At 47.5% G+C, this 13053-nt stretch overlaps 1 protein-coding gene across 4 annotated transcripts in view; it reads right to left on the bottom strand.

The window, feature by feature from the left end:
* Window positions 1–2599: 2599 nt before the first annotated feature.
* Window positions 2600–13053, bottom strand: part of CCDC50 (coiled-coil domain containing 50) — a 31905-nt gene continuing 21451 nt past the window's right edge. For 2 of the 4 annotated variants that reach the window (XM_039369094.1, XM_039369097.1), the window contains 6 exons: window positions 10935–11053; window positions 9912–9956; window positions 8330–8419; window positions 5846–5924; window positions 4624–4724; window positions 2600–3779 (listed from right to left, as the gene is read on the bottom strand). In XM_039369094.1, the coding sequence (XP_039225028.1) occupies window positions 3708–3779; window positions 4624–4724; window positions 5846–5924; window positions 8330–8419; window positions 9912–9956; window positions 10935–11053 (506 nt within the window). In that variant the 3' untranslated portion in view covers window positions 2600–3707. The remainder of the gene's footprint in view (window positions 3780–4623; window positions 4725–5845; window positions 5925–8329; window positions 8420–9911; window positions 9957–10934; window positions 11054–13053) is intronic. The other 2 variants (XM_039369095.1, XM_039369096.1) reach the window with 2 other exon arrangements.

Below are 13053 nucleotides of genomic sequence, written 5' to 3'. Positions count from 1 at the left end.
CACCAGGACGCCACAGTCCTTCCTCCTCCTCCCTGCAAATCCCATTCATTTCTACCACTGATGATGTTCCCTAGTTGGGTGATGAAACGTCTGCAAGAAAACCACCCAGCTCAGAAGACCAAGGACCCCACAAGTCTCCTCCTCTTCTCCTTTCCCCCACAAACCCCACACCCTTCTAGCTCTGATGATGTTATCTAGTTGGGTGATGAGACGTCTCAAGAAAGCCACCAGGCCCAGAGAGCACCAAGGACCCTATAATCATTGTCACCATTTTCCTTCTCCTCCTCCCTCTTCTTCCTCCTCCCTACAAATCCCATTCACTGCAAGCGCTGATGATGTTCCCTAGTTGGGTGATGAAAGGTCTGCAAGAAAACCACCAGGAGCAGAAAGCCAAAAGGACGCCCCATTTCAACCCTTTATTGATAGGAATGAAGGTGAAGGTCCCAAATATTCTACAAATATTTGGTGGGGCTGGTCTTAAGAGATGCTTTGGTTGACCTGTTTATGTCGGCTTCCTTGGCAGTTTCTTGATTGGGGTGTTGTTTACTTGATTGTTGGTCTGAGGTTAACCTTGGAGTTAATCTATGCCAGCGGTCTTCAAATTCAATTCCTCAACCAGCATGGGGGAACTATGGCCCCTTCATGACTCGCAGACTTCAACTCCCAGAATTCCTGATCCAGCACAGTGGAACTATGGCCCCTTCATGACTCGTGGACTTCAATTCCCAGAATTCCTCAGCCAGCATGGGGGAACTATAGCCCCTTCATGACTTGTGGACTTCAACCCCCAGAATTCCTCAGCCAGCATGGGGGAACTATGGCCCTTTTATGACTTGCGGACTTCAATTCCCAGAATTCCTCAGCCAGCCTGCCTGGCTGAGGAATTCTGGGAGTTGAAGTCCACAAGTCACAAAAGGGCCAAGTTTGAAGACCCCTGAATTTTATGCTGATCTGGGTGCAGATTGCTGGTGGAGAGGTGTGTGGGTAATAATAATAATAATGATGATGATGATGATGGAAGGGACCTGGAGGTCATCTAGTCCATCCCCCTTCTTTTTGTTCCCTGTTGGGCTGGTTGATAGATACCCCAATCAAGAAACTGCCAAAGAGCCAATGGGAAACAGCACCACTAAAGAAGCTACAAATATTCCCTTCTCTAGTTGTTAAATTTAAAATCCTGACTGCTGTGGGCCGGTCTTCTCTTGACGGGTTTTTCCCAGCCCACCAGGACACATTTAGCAGTTTTTACTTCTTCTCCACTTCCTCAACCTCTACCGGTCCCTCCGCCGTGTAACCCATAAACCCCTAACTGCTGAACCTTCATAAATATTTTTGACGGGATAAAGCGGACGCTGAAGGAGGGCAGACAATGAAAATATTCAATGAAAAGACTCTCGGAGGCCGATAATCAGATTGTTATCGAAATAAAACCGTATTCAAAAATGAAACCAGTGGATATGACAGACGCATCAAACCAAAAAACAAGAACTAGGCAAATACATTGGCCGTCTTCCGGACGGCGTCACAAGATGAGGCTTTTAAAACTGAATGTGTGTGGGGGGGGGGAAATAACATAATATTTCAAGAGTGGGGTGAAATCTAGGCAAGGCGGGGGGTGGGCTCTTAACAATTTGGCCTGGAGAGTTTAATTTTTTTTTTTCCCCCAGCAGCAAAGAGAGGGATGATAAAATGCACCAGTTACCATGCCTGGCACCTACCCCCAACAATGCAAACAACACAACATTGGTGTGGGTCACAGTCCAATAGAGCTGGTGGGCTCCAGAGGGAGAAAAGGGTTTGAAGGCACTTTCAATCTGAAGGTGATATTCAGGTAGTCTTCACAATTTCCAAAAACAGCTTTTTTTTAAAAAAAAAAATGCATTTCAAATTCTGAAAGATCAATTAATTATGAGCGTTCTCTCTCCTGGTTTCTGAAATATAATGACTTGTTTTTTTTTAAAAAAAGGTTCGTTGTGCTGTAATATTTCAAAAGTACTGGAGTTTGAGGTCCACACTGTAGCTTAAGATTTATTCTAAGTCAATCGAGGCCAGAGTATTCTCAATCTCAACAACTTGGAGATGGGTGGACTTCAACTCCCAGAATTCCCAAGGCAACAATGCTGGCTGGGGAATTCTGGGAGTTGAAGTCCAGTCATCTTCAAGTTGTTAAGACTGAGACAGACTGATCTGGCAATACTCATCCATGGCCTAGATCTGGGGTCTTCAAATCTGGCCCTGTTATGACTCATGGACTTCAACTCCCAGAATTCCTCAGCCAGCATGGGGGAACTATGGTCCCCTCATGATTTGTGGACTTCAACTCCCAGAATTCCTGAGCCAGCATGGGGGAACTATGGTCCCCTCATGATTCGTGGACTTCAACTCCCAGAATTCCTGAGCCAGCATGGGGGAATTATGGCCCCTTCATGACTCGCAGACTTCAACTCCCAGAATTCCCCAGCCAGCATGGGGGAACTATGGCCCCTTCATGACTCGTGGACTTCAACTCCCAGAATTCCTCAGCCAGCATGCCTGGCTATGGAATTCTGGGAGTTGAAGTCCACAAGTCATAAAAGGGCCAAGTTTGAGGACCCCTGGCCTAATTTCACACATCCCTTTTAACCACAAAAAAAAATCCACATTGACCCAATTTGCTAAACTGGATTGTTTTTTTTGTTTTTTTTTTGAATCTTGCTTGTCTTTTCTTGTGGCTTCATTGTGCTGTGTAAATCCAGCACTCTTGGTCCCTACACGACACCCTGTATTTTGCAAGACCTGTACAAGACTATTACAAATTGAACAACAAAAATGTCGGGATCCAGGTGAAGCACCTCGTGGGGGTTGAAAGAAGTTGGCTGAGGGCCGTCAAGGCCTCACTTGCAGCATTCGAAGATGGGGCCTAACTTCTGTGCTCCTTCTCTGGCTGTTAAAAACTAAACCTTAAAATAAAATATACAATAAAACAGACCTGAGTAATCGTTATTTATCCCAAGTGATGTTTCTGACCTTTGTATTTATGAATCAATGGAAATATATATATAAAACCTCAAGAATTCATCTCATGTCGTTCCTGTCCTTCAGGAAACGTTTGGAACAAAAGAAAGAGCTAACCTAAAATGTTAAAAAAAAATCTATTGGGTCTCTCCTAAAATATTTTCCCAGTTGTTTCCTGGGAAAAAAATTTCCATTTTTCCTTCCCAGAACAGGACATGGACATCTCTCTTTCATTTCTGGAAGTCTTCCTTTCTCAAGAGAAGCACTAGCGCTCAGAATTCCAGGTGAGGGACATGTTTGGAGAAACATCTCCAGACGTTTGAGATTGGTCCACTCCAGAGACACACTGACTCATTCTGACTACAGGACCCTATCTTAGCCACCTGAACATCTCTACTATGGGGTCTTCATGACGTGAAGACCACCAACTTCCGGGCTGTCTGATTCCACCCTTCCCTGGGCCTTCCTCTGGTGTCCACCTGATCACCTTCCTACTCCTGTGCTATGGACACAAAGCCAGATTTGGAAGCTCGAAAGAGATTCTCGGAGGGGAAGGTGGGGTGCAGAATTGCCCAAAGGCTAGACTTTAACTGCCCAGCCTGGCAGAGAGAGAAAGAAAGAGAGAGAGACGTTTTCCTGCTGGGAATGAAGTGACCTCCTTGGAGAACGGCGGGACGTCAGGAACTCTCTTGGCAGAAATGCAATAAAGCCGGCTACACTGGAAAGTCAGTATCTATGGAGAGAAAAGTCGAGGATGGCTTTCTCCTACTGCTTGTAGTGGTGACCTGTGGATAGACAAGAAAAGAAAAGGAATATGAAATCAGCCGAGCAAAATCAGATTAAGGCTGGTAATTTTGCTGCGCTTCCTATCTGTGCCTAGGAATGGAACGGAATGGAATGGAATAGAATATGGAATGAACAGAATAGAATAGAATTATAAATAGAATAGAATATGGAATGAACAGAATAGAATTATAAATAGAATAGAATATGGAATGAACAGAATAGAATACAATTATAAATAGAATAGAATATGGAATGAACAGAATAGAATAGAATTATAAATAGAATACACAACAGAATAGAATATGGAATGCACAGAATAGAATTATAAATAGAATAGAATAGAATAGAATAGAATAGAATAGAATGGAATGGAATGGAATAGAATATGGAATGGAATGGAATAGACTAGACTAGAATAGAATAGACTAGAATTATAAATAGAACTATAAATAGAATAGAATACAGAACAGAACAGAATAGAATAGAATATGGAATGCACAGAATAGAATTATAAATAGAATACAGAATAGAATGGAATGGACTAGACTAGAATTATAAATAGAATAGAATTATAAATAGAATAAAATTATAAATAGAATAGAATTATAAATAGAATACAGAATAGAATATGGAATGAACAGAATAGAATGATGAATAGAAGTTGTGGGTGCTCCATCACTGGAGGTTTTAAAGAAGAGACTGGACAGCCACTTGTCTGAGATGGTACAGGGTCTCCTGCCTGAGCAGGGGGCTGGACTAGATGGCCTCCAAGGTCCCTTCCAGCTTTATTTTGATTGAACTTATTCTATAATCTGTCCTATAAAACAAGAGGCCGCATCTCACCTTTATGAGTTGACTCCGGTCTGGATATCGGATGTGCCACGTTATGCTGATGCGTAAGGCCAGAGTGAGGCTCCAAGTCTTTGGTCGACGGTGGACCGGCTCTGGCGGGGAGAAGGCAGAAGGGGTCAGGACCAGAGTTGTCAACAACAAGTGGTTGATTTTGAGGTAGTTCCCGACTTACAACAGTTCATTTAGGGCAGTGTATCTCAACCTTGACCATTTTAAGGCATGTGGACTTCAACTCCCAGAATTCCACAGCCAGCATTGCTGGCTGTGGAATTCTGGGAGTTGAAGTCCACATGCCTTAAAATGGTCAAGGTTGAGAAACACTGATTTAGTGGCTGTTTGAAGTTGCAAGGGCCCTGAAAAAGCGACCTAGGACCGTTTGTCACACTTAGGACCCTTGCAGCACCTTAGGTGATCTAAATTCGGCCGCTTGGCAACTGACTCACATTTATGACGGTTGCAGTGTCCTGGGGGGGGTCATGCGATCCCCTTTTGCGACCTTCTGACAAGCGAAGTCAATGGGGAGAAGGTGGAGTCACTTAACAACCGTGTTGCTAACTTAAGAACTGCAGCGGTTCGCTTAGCGACTGTGGGAAGGAAGGTCGTAAAATGGGGCAAAGCTCACTTAACCATTGTCTCACTTAGCAACATAATTTTTTTGTGCTCAATTGTGGTCGTAATTCGAGGACTACCTATTTCAGGGGTAGGCAACCTCGACTCTTTTATGACTCGTGGACTTCAACTCCCAGAATTCCTCAGCCAGGATGGGAGAACTTTGGCCCCTTCATGACTTGCGGACTTCAACTCCCAGAATGCCTCAGCCAGCATGGAGGAACTATGGCTCCCTTGATGAGTGATAGACCAACTCCCAGAATGCCTCAGCCAGCATGGGGGAACTATGGCCCCTTCATGACTCGCAGACTTCAACTCCCAGAATTCCTGAGCCAGCATGGGGGAAGTATGGCCCCTTCATGACTTGAGGACTTCAACTCCCAGAATTCCTCAGCCAGCATGCCTGGCAGAGGAATTCTGGGAGTTGAAGTCCACGAGTCATAAAAGGGCCAAGTTGGAAGACCCCTGCTTTAACACATACCCACCACATACGATAATAAGTATCTGGTTTATGTTCTTTATCATTTCTAACCCCCAAACATCCTTCCGCAAAATGCATATGTCCCTCCCGATGCGCAGAGCCCCGGACCCCAAAGCATTTTACCGTGTGGGCTTCTCGGCCCTGCCTCGGTGAGGGTCATGTCCTTCTCTTGTCCGGCCGCACAACACTCGGGGGGCTCCTGCTGGACGTAGAAGAAAAAGCTAAGTGAGGATCAACCTTCAGGTTGTGTGTCCGTGAAGCCACAACCGGTGCGCAAGAGAGGGAACGCAGCCCGTAAATTAAGGCAAGGACAATTTCAGAGTAAAGGTGTGGACCCAGGTGGAACTGGGCTTCAATGGGAAGCACTGGGAGGTTGACAGGAGGGGAAATAAACCTATTCTTGCTTTATTGGTGTGACTGGAAGTGAAGAGGGTGAGAACTTGGAAGCTTTTCAATAAATCTGAATTAGAGATGGACAATTTCTCTTTCGGCTTCTCCATCTCTATTCCCTGACATCAGTTATGGGAAAAAAAACAATCCACCATATATTTAAGAATTGAGGGTCTAGGCCAGGGGTGGGCAATCTTGCCTCTTTAATGACTGGTGGACTTCAATTCCCAGAATTCCTGAGCCAGCATGGCTCAGCTTGGAAACCTCTTCCTTTCCTCTCAGCATGGCTGGCTGAGGAATTCTGGGAGTTGGAGTCCACACGTCTTAAAAGTTGCTGAGGTGGAGAAACAATGGACTAGGCAGGGATAGGCAACCTTGGCCCCTTCATGACTCGAGGACTTCAACTCCCAGAATTCCTGAGCCAGCATGGAGGAACTATAGTCCCTTCAAGACGTGTGGACTTCAACTCCCAGAATTCCTCAGCCAATATGGGGAACTACGGCCCCTTTATGACTTGCGGACTTCATCTCCCAGAATTCCTGAGCCAGCATGGAGGAACTATGGCCCCTTCATGACACATAGACCAACTCCCAGAATTCCTGAGCCAGCATGGAGGAACTATAGCCCCTTCATGTTGCGTGGACTTCAACTCCCAGAATTCCTCAGCCAGCATGGGGAACTATGGCCCCTTTATGACTTGTGGACTTCATCTCCCAGAATTCCTGAGCCAGCCTGGCTCAGCTTGGAAACCTCTCCCTTTCCCCTCAGCATGGCTGGCTCAGGAATTCTGGGAGTTGAAGTCCATGAGTCATAAAAGAGGCAAGGTTGCCTACCCCTGGTCTAGTGAGTGTGAGATGGGAGGGGGGAAGGACCTATACATTTAATAAATAAAATTGCCTGAAGCCAGTTTTAATTTGGGATAAGAGGTGGGACGAGGCTGGCATGATTAACCTGAGTGAAATTTTAGGGCCTCCCAGTTGTTATCAGCAATGAGGAACTGGACCCAAATCTACTGATTTAATCATCATTTTAAAAAAGGATTATAAAAGAAAAGGTCAGGATACAACCACAGAAAATCTCAAACTCAGCCTTCCTCAACCTGCTCCCGTCCCGAATAATTTGAAATTTCAGCATGCCTTCCAAACATAATGGGAATTGGAAATAGATGGTCTATGAAAGCATAATTCATAGTTGTGTATGAATTCATAATTCAAAAAGAGAGCAAATTAGACTCCCTTCTGGCACTGATTATGTTACCTAGTTGGGTTATGAAACATCTGCAAAACACCCCCAGCTCAGGGAGCACCAAGGACCCCCCAGTCCTCTTCTTCCTCCTCCTCCTCTACTCCACAAGCCCCCCCTCCCTTCTAGCACTGATGATGTTCCCTAGTTGGGTCATGAAAAGTCTGCAAGAAAACCACCCAGCTCAGAGAGCACCCAGGATCCCACGGTCCTTTCTCTTTCTTTCTTTCTTTCTTTCTTTCTTTCTTTCTTTCTTTCTTTCCTTCCTTCCTTCCTTCCTTCCTTCCTTTCTTTCTTTTCTCCTCCTCCTTTCTGCACACCCCTCTCCCTTCTAGCACTGATGATGTTCCCTAGTTGGGTCATGAAACATCTGCAAGAAAACCACCCAGCTCAGAGAGCACCAAGGATCCCACAGTCCTTTCTTTCTTTCTTTCTCTTTCTTTCTTTCTTTCTTTCTTTCTTTTCCTTCCTTCCTTTCCTTCTTTCTTCTTTCTTTTTTTCTTTCTTTCTCTCTCTCCTTTTCTTTCTTTTTCTTTCTTTCTTTCTTTCTTTCTTTCTTTCTTTCTTTCTTTCTTTCTTTCTTCCTCTTCTCTTCCTCCTTTCTGCACACCCCTCTCCCTTCTAGCACTGATGATGTTCCCTAGTTAGGTCATGAAACATCTGCAAGAAAACCACCCAGCTCAGAGAGCACCAAGGATCCCACAGTTCTCCTCCTCCTCCTCTTCCCCCTCCCCTCCTCCTCCCTGCAAACCTCCATCCCTCCTGGCACTGATGCTGTTCCCTAATTGAGTCATGAAACATCTGCAAAACAGCCCCAGCTCACAGAGCACCCAGGAGCCCAAACTTCAATGCTGAGCTACAAAGATTTTCTTCTACTGAAAAACAGAATTCTCGTGCAGGGGATCAGCACGTCCTCCCCCCCCCTTTTCCTTTCCAGAAGACGCCAACGTCTTCCCAAACTGAACCCTGGCCCACCTTCCACTCGGGATCCTGCCTCTTCTTTTCCCGTTCCTTCGCTTTTTTGTATGCTTTCTTCTCCTCTGCCATCAGCAGCCGGGCTATTTCCTGCGGGAAAGAGGCCATCCAGCAAATTATCCCCCCCTTTTTTTTTTTGGCTCACACCTCTGCTTAAGATTTACTCAGTTTCAGAACCACGGAATAACAGAACAGCTGGGAGGGACCGTGGAGGTCTTCTAGTCCAGCCCCCTGCTCAGGCAGGAGACCCCCGTGCCATTCTAGACAAGTGGCTGTCCAGTCTCTTCTTGAAAACCTCCAGTGATTGAACAGCCGCAACGTCTGAAGGCAAGCTATGCAATCAGAAGAGGAGCTGGAAGGGACCTTGGAGGTCTTCTAGTCCAACCCCCTGCTCAGGCAGGAGGAGCTATACCATCTCACACAAATGGCTGCCCAACCTCCAACCAGTGATGGAGCATCCACAACTTCTAGTGGCCAGCCGTTCCACTGGTTGATTGTTCTCCCCGTCAGGAAATTTCCTGACAGGGAGGACAATGAACCAGTGGAACAACTTGCCTCCACCAGTTGTGGGATGCTCCATTACTGGAGATTTTAAGAAGCTGGACAGCCATTTGATTGGGATGCTATATAGGGGGTCCTGCTTGAGCAGGGGGCTGGACTAGACCTCCAAGGTCCCTCCCAGCTCCTATTCTGTATTTTGCGGAGGGATGTTTGGGGGTTAGAAATGGTATGAACCAGGTACTTATTATCATATGTGGTGGGCATGGGGTCTTCAAACTTGATCCTTTTATGACTCGTGGACTTCAACTCCCAGAATTCCTCAGCCAGCATGGGGGAACTATGGCCCCCTCATGATTCGTGGACTTCAACTCCCAGAATTCCTCAGCCAGCATGGGGGAACTATGGCCCCCTCATGACTCGTGGACTTCAACTCCCAGAATTCCTCAGCCAGATGGGGGAACTATGGCCCCTCACTCGTGGACTTCAACTCCCAGAATTCCTCAGCCAGCATGGGGGAACTATGGCCCCCTCATGACTCGTGGACTTCAACTCCCAGAATTCCTCAGCCAGCATGGGGAACTATGGCCCCCTCATGACTCGTGGACTCAACTCCCAGAATCCTCAGCCAGCATGGGGGAACTATGGCCCCGTCATGACTCGTGGACTTCAACTCCCAGAATTCCTCAGCCAGCATGGGGGAACTATGGCCCCCTCATGACTCATGGACTTCAACTCCCAGAACTCCTCAGCCAGTGTGGGGGAACTATGGCCCCCTCATGACTTGCGGACTTCAATTCCCAGAATTCCTCAGCCAGCATGGGGGAACTATGGCCCCCTCATGACTCGTGGACTTCTCCCAGAATTCCTCAGCCAGCATGGCTCAGCTTGGAAGCCTCTCCCTTTCCCCTCAGCATGGTTGGCTCAGGAATTCTGGGAGTTGAAGTCCACCAGTCATGAATGGGCCATAGTTCTCCCATTCTGGCTAAGGAATTCTGGGAGTTGAAGTCCACCAGTCATAAAAGGGTCAAGTTTCCTTGCAACGCTGTTATTCTGTCGTTCACCTGTCCTTGTGGGCACCTACCTCATCTTGAGCAACTTGTGCAGCCCTCCTGTCCACCTGACTGGCCTAAAAAACAAGAAAAAAAAGAGAAACTTTAAAAAGAGAAGATTGGGGAACTGTTTCCTGCAGACCTCGGAGGTGTCCCCCACCCCTTTCTCCCCACCTCCCCAAATGGGATGCTTCAAAGACCCTCCCTTCTGCTTCTGGCTCCCTCCCATCCACTGTGGCTCCACAAGGAAAACCCCAACATCTGGAAAATTCTGCTTTGGGACCGACCACACACACACACACACACACACACACACATCCCTTTCCCACCCTACTGATCTACGAAGCCAAGTTTAGGCCCTGCACTTGATTTAGGATAGCTAAGAAGCTGCAGTAAATTTTCTGAGTTGTACCCAGTAATAGTTTGCTAACACACTTTTGAAATTTAATCTTTGTTTTTCTGTTTCTTTGTTTTTTTTATGCTTTACCTGTTAAGTATTTTGTTATCCATATAGTAGACAGGGGACAGGTGAATAATTTGCAGAGTTAGAAGTTTAAAAAACCTGTTTGGGGCCTGTTTCCAAGCTAATATTGTTGTAATATATTCATCAGTATTTAACTAAGGGGGACAATACGTGTGTTTGTGTTTTTTAATGCACTTTTTTGTTTTATTTTTTTTTCTTTGCTTGATTATCTTTTATGTGTTTGATTTTTGGGGGGACATTTGTTATTTGAATTTCTCCTTGAATAGAATACAATTACATGTTTTAAAAACAAAACAGACCCCTTGGTCTCCAACGTTTGGAAAATTCTGTTTGGGGGACACACACAACCCCTTTTCCCACTCTTTCGATCAGGCCCTGTACCCCTCACCCCCTTCAACTCCCAGAGGAGACCCCTCCCCATCACCGGGATGCTGTTTTGCTTCCTGCCATGGATCAACACCAAAGCAGGGCACCAAAGCAGCTGAAAATGGGGAAAGTGGATGGGGTGGGGGTCTCAGGGGTCTCCCCCCACCCCCGCAGCTCCATAAGGCCAGAGTTTGGCCCGGCTCACCCGCAGTTCCTCCTCTTGCAACTTCCAGGCAATCTCGGCATCGTAGGCCTCGGGGTCACGGGAAGCCTCTGATCGGGGTCTGGCGAAGGGGTCTTCTTTGGACCCCCGAGGTTTTGCCCCTGCAAGACAGGAAGGGAAAGGCCTCGTGTCCAACAAAGTGTCAACGCTGCTAACGTCGGGTGTTTTTGCTTTGATAACAGATGGAAATGTAGCCATTTTTTTTACCTTTTGCTTTTAGAGTTAGATGATGCTCTGGGAGGGGGGGGGATGTGAATGAGAGTCCAGCCAGACAGAACAACATTAAACCTAACTGAGCTCAGAGAGCACCAAGGACCCCACCATTGCCTGCCTGCCTTCCTTCCTCCCCTCCCTCTAATCTTCCTTTCTTTCCTTCCTTCCTTCCCTTCTCTCCCTCATTCTAATCTTCCTTTCCTTCCTTCCTTCCTTCGTACCTTCCCTTTCTTCCTTTCCTTCCCTCCCTCCCTCTAATCTTCCTTTCCTTTCTTCCTTCCTTCCCTCCCTCCCTCTAATCTTCCTTTCCTTCCCCCCCTCATTCTAGTCTTCCTTTCCTTCCTTCCTTTCCTTCCCTTCCCTCTCTTCCATCCTTCTAGCCCTGATGATGTTCCCTAGTTGGGTCATGAAACGTCTCCAAGAAAACCACCCAGCTCAGAGAGCACCCAGGACCCCCACAGCCCCCCTCCTCCTCCCTTCTAGCCCTGATGATGTTCCCTAGTTGGGTCATGAAACGTCTCCAAGAAAACCACCCAGCTCAGAGAGCCCCCAGGACCCCCTTCTTCTCTTCTGTCCAGGGAACAAAGCGGGTCTTTTAGCAGGACCCCGGCAGAGAATCCTCTGCCCTTCTCTTGTGCACCAGCTCTATCCTGGCCAGCGAGCAGCAGAGAGAAGACCCCTGGACGGACCATCTCCGGGGGAAGCAGGCTCTCCCCCCCAGACCCCTGGCGCCCCTGTTGTGCAGCAGCTGAGCACACCATAGCCTCTGCTGAGCAGAAGATGTGAGCAGCCCAGCTGCCTCCACTTAGCAGCTTCTCTGGGGAAGAACTCCGACATCACAGAGCGGGACCACTTCCCCATGACGCCCAGCTCCCTTGGCGAGGACCCAGGCCGGAGCCCTGCTCAGAGGAAGAGGCGGGGAGGGCCTATTTATAGGCCTACGGAAGAGGGGGGGGGCATTGCAAACCTGACAGACACATCCTTGCAAAACGTCACCGAATTGGAAGGAGAACAAAAGCGGGGAACCGCACCAGATGCGACCACCGTGTTCCTTGTTTAAAGATTTCCTGGGAACAAAGAGGGGAGGGCCCGGCCCCCATCTGGGATTCATCTGCCACCAGCCAGAGCCTGGAGTCCCAGACTGGGAAAGAAGAAAGTCTGCGTTGCTTTTTCCCACCCCCAAGCAGAGAACCGGCTGCCACCAGCAGCACTTCGGCCCGGTTTGGGACAGGATGAAGACCATTTGCTGGGATCTCCTTCCTGGGAGAAACCCCCCCCCCCAGATCGTTATTACGCTGCATTAAACCATCAGATCATTCATTGATGGAGCTGTGGCAGAAGAAGGGATGGCGGCCACCCACGCTGGTGTCCGGCTTCGGGGAGCACAGAGAGCGGCACTTTTTGTTATCGCTCTTGATGGCCAACGGTCCACCATCTCGGAACCTACTAAGCAGGAATTTCCGGACAGTGAGAACAATTAATCAGTTGAATGACTTGTCTCCAAGAGGACAACCGTTTGTCTGAAATGGTACAGGGTCTCCTGCTTGAGCAGGGGGTTGGACTAGAAGATCTCCAGGGTCCCTTCCAACTCTGTTGTTTTCCTATTTGTGAAACACAGCTGGAACGGTCACAATCCCAAGGAAGAATGTTATGGTTAATGACTCTAATCCTCCTTTCTTCTTCTCCTCCCCTCCACAAACCCCGCTGCCTTCTAACAGTGATGTTATTCCCTAGCTGGGTCATGCAATGTCTGTAAGAAAACTACCAAGCTCAGAGTGTGCCAAGGACCTTACAGTCCTCCTCCTCCTCCTCCTCCTCCTAAACTCCACTGATGATGTTCCCTAGTTGGGTCATGCAATGTCTGCAAGAAAACCACCCAGCTCAGAGA

The sequence above is a fragment of the Crotalus tigris genome, unplaced genomic scaffold (assembly GCF_016545835.1).
Source record: "Crotalus tigris isolate CLP2741 ecotype Arizona unplaced genomic scaffold, ASM1654583v1 scf7180000020968.1038771, whole genome shotgun sequence".
Lineage (NCBI taxonomy): Eukaryota > Metazoa > Chordata > Lepidosauria > Squamata > Viperidae > Crotalus > Crotalus tigris.
This window is presented reverse-complemented; position numbering and strand designations above follow the sequence as displayed.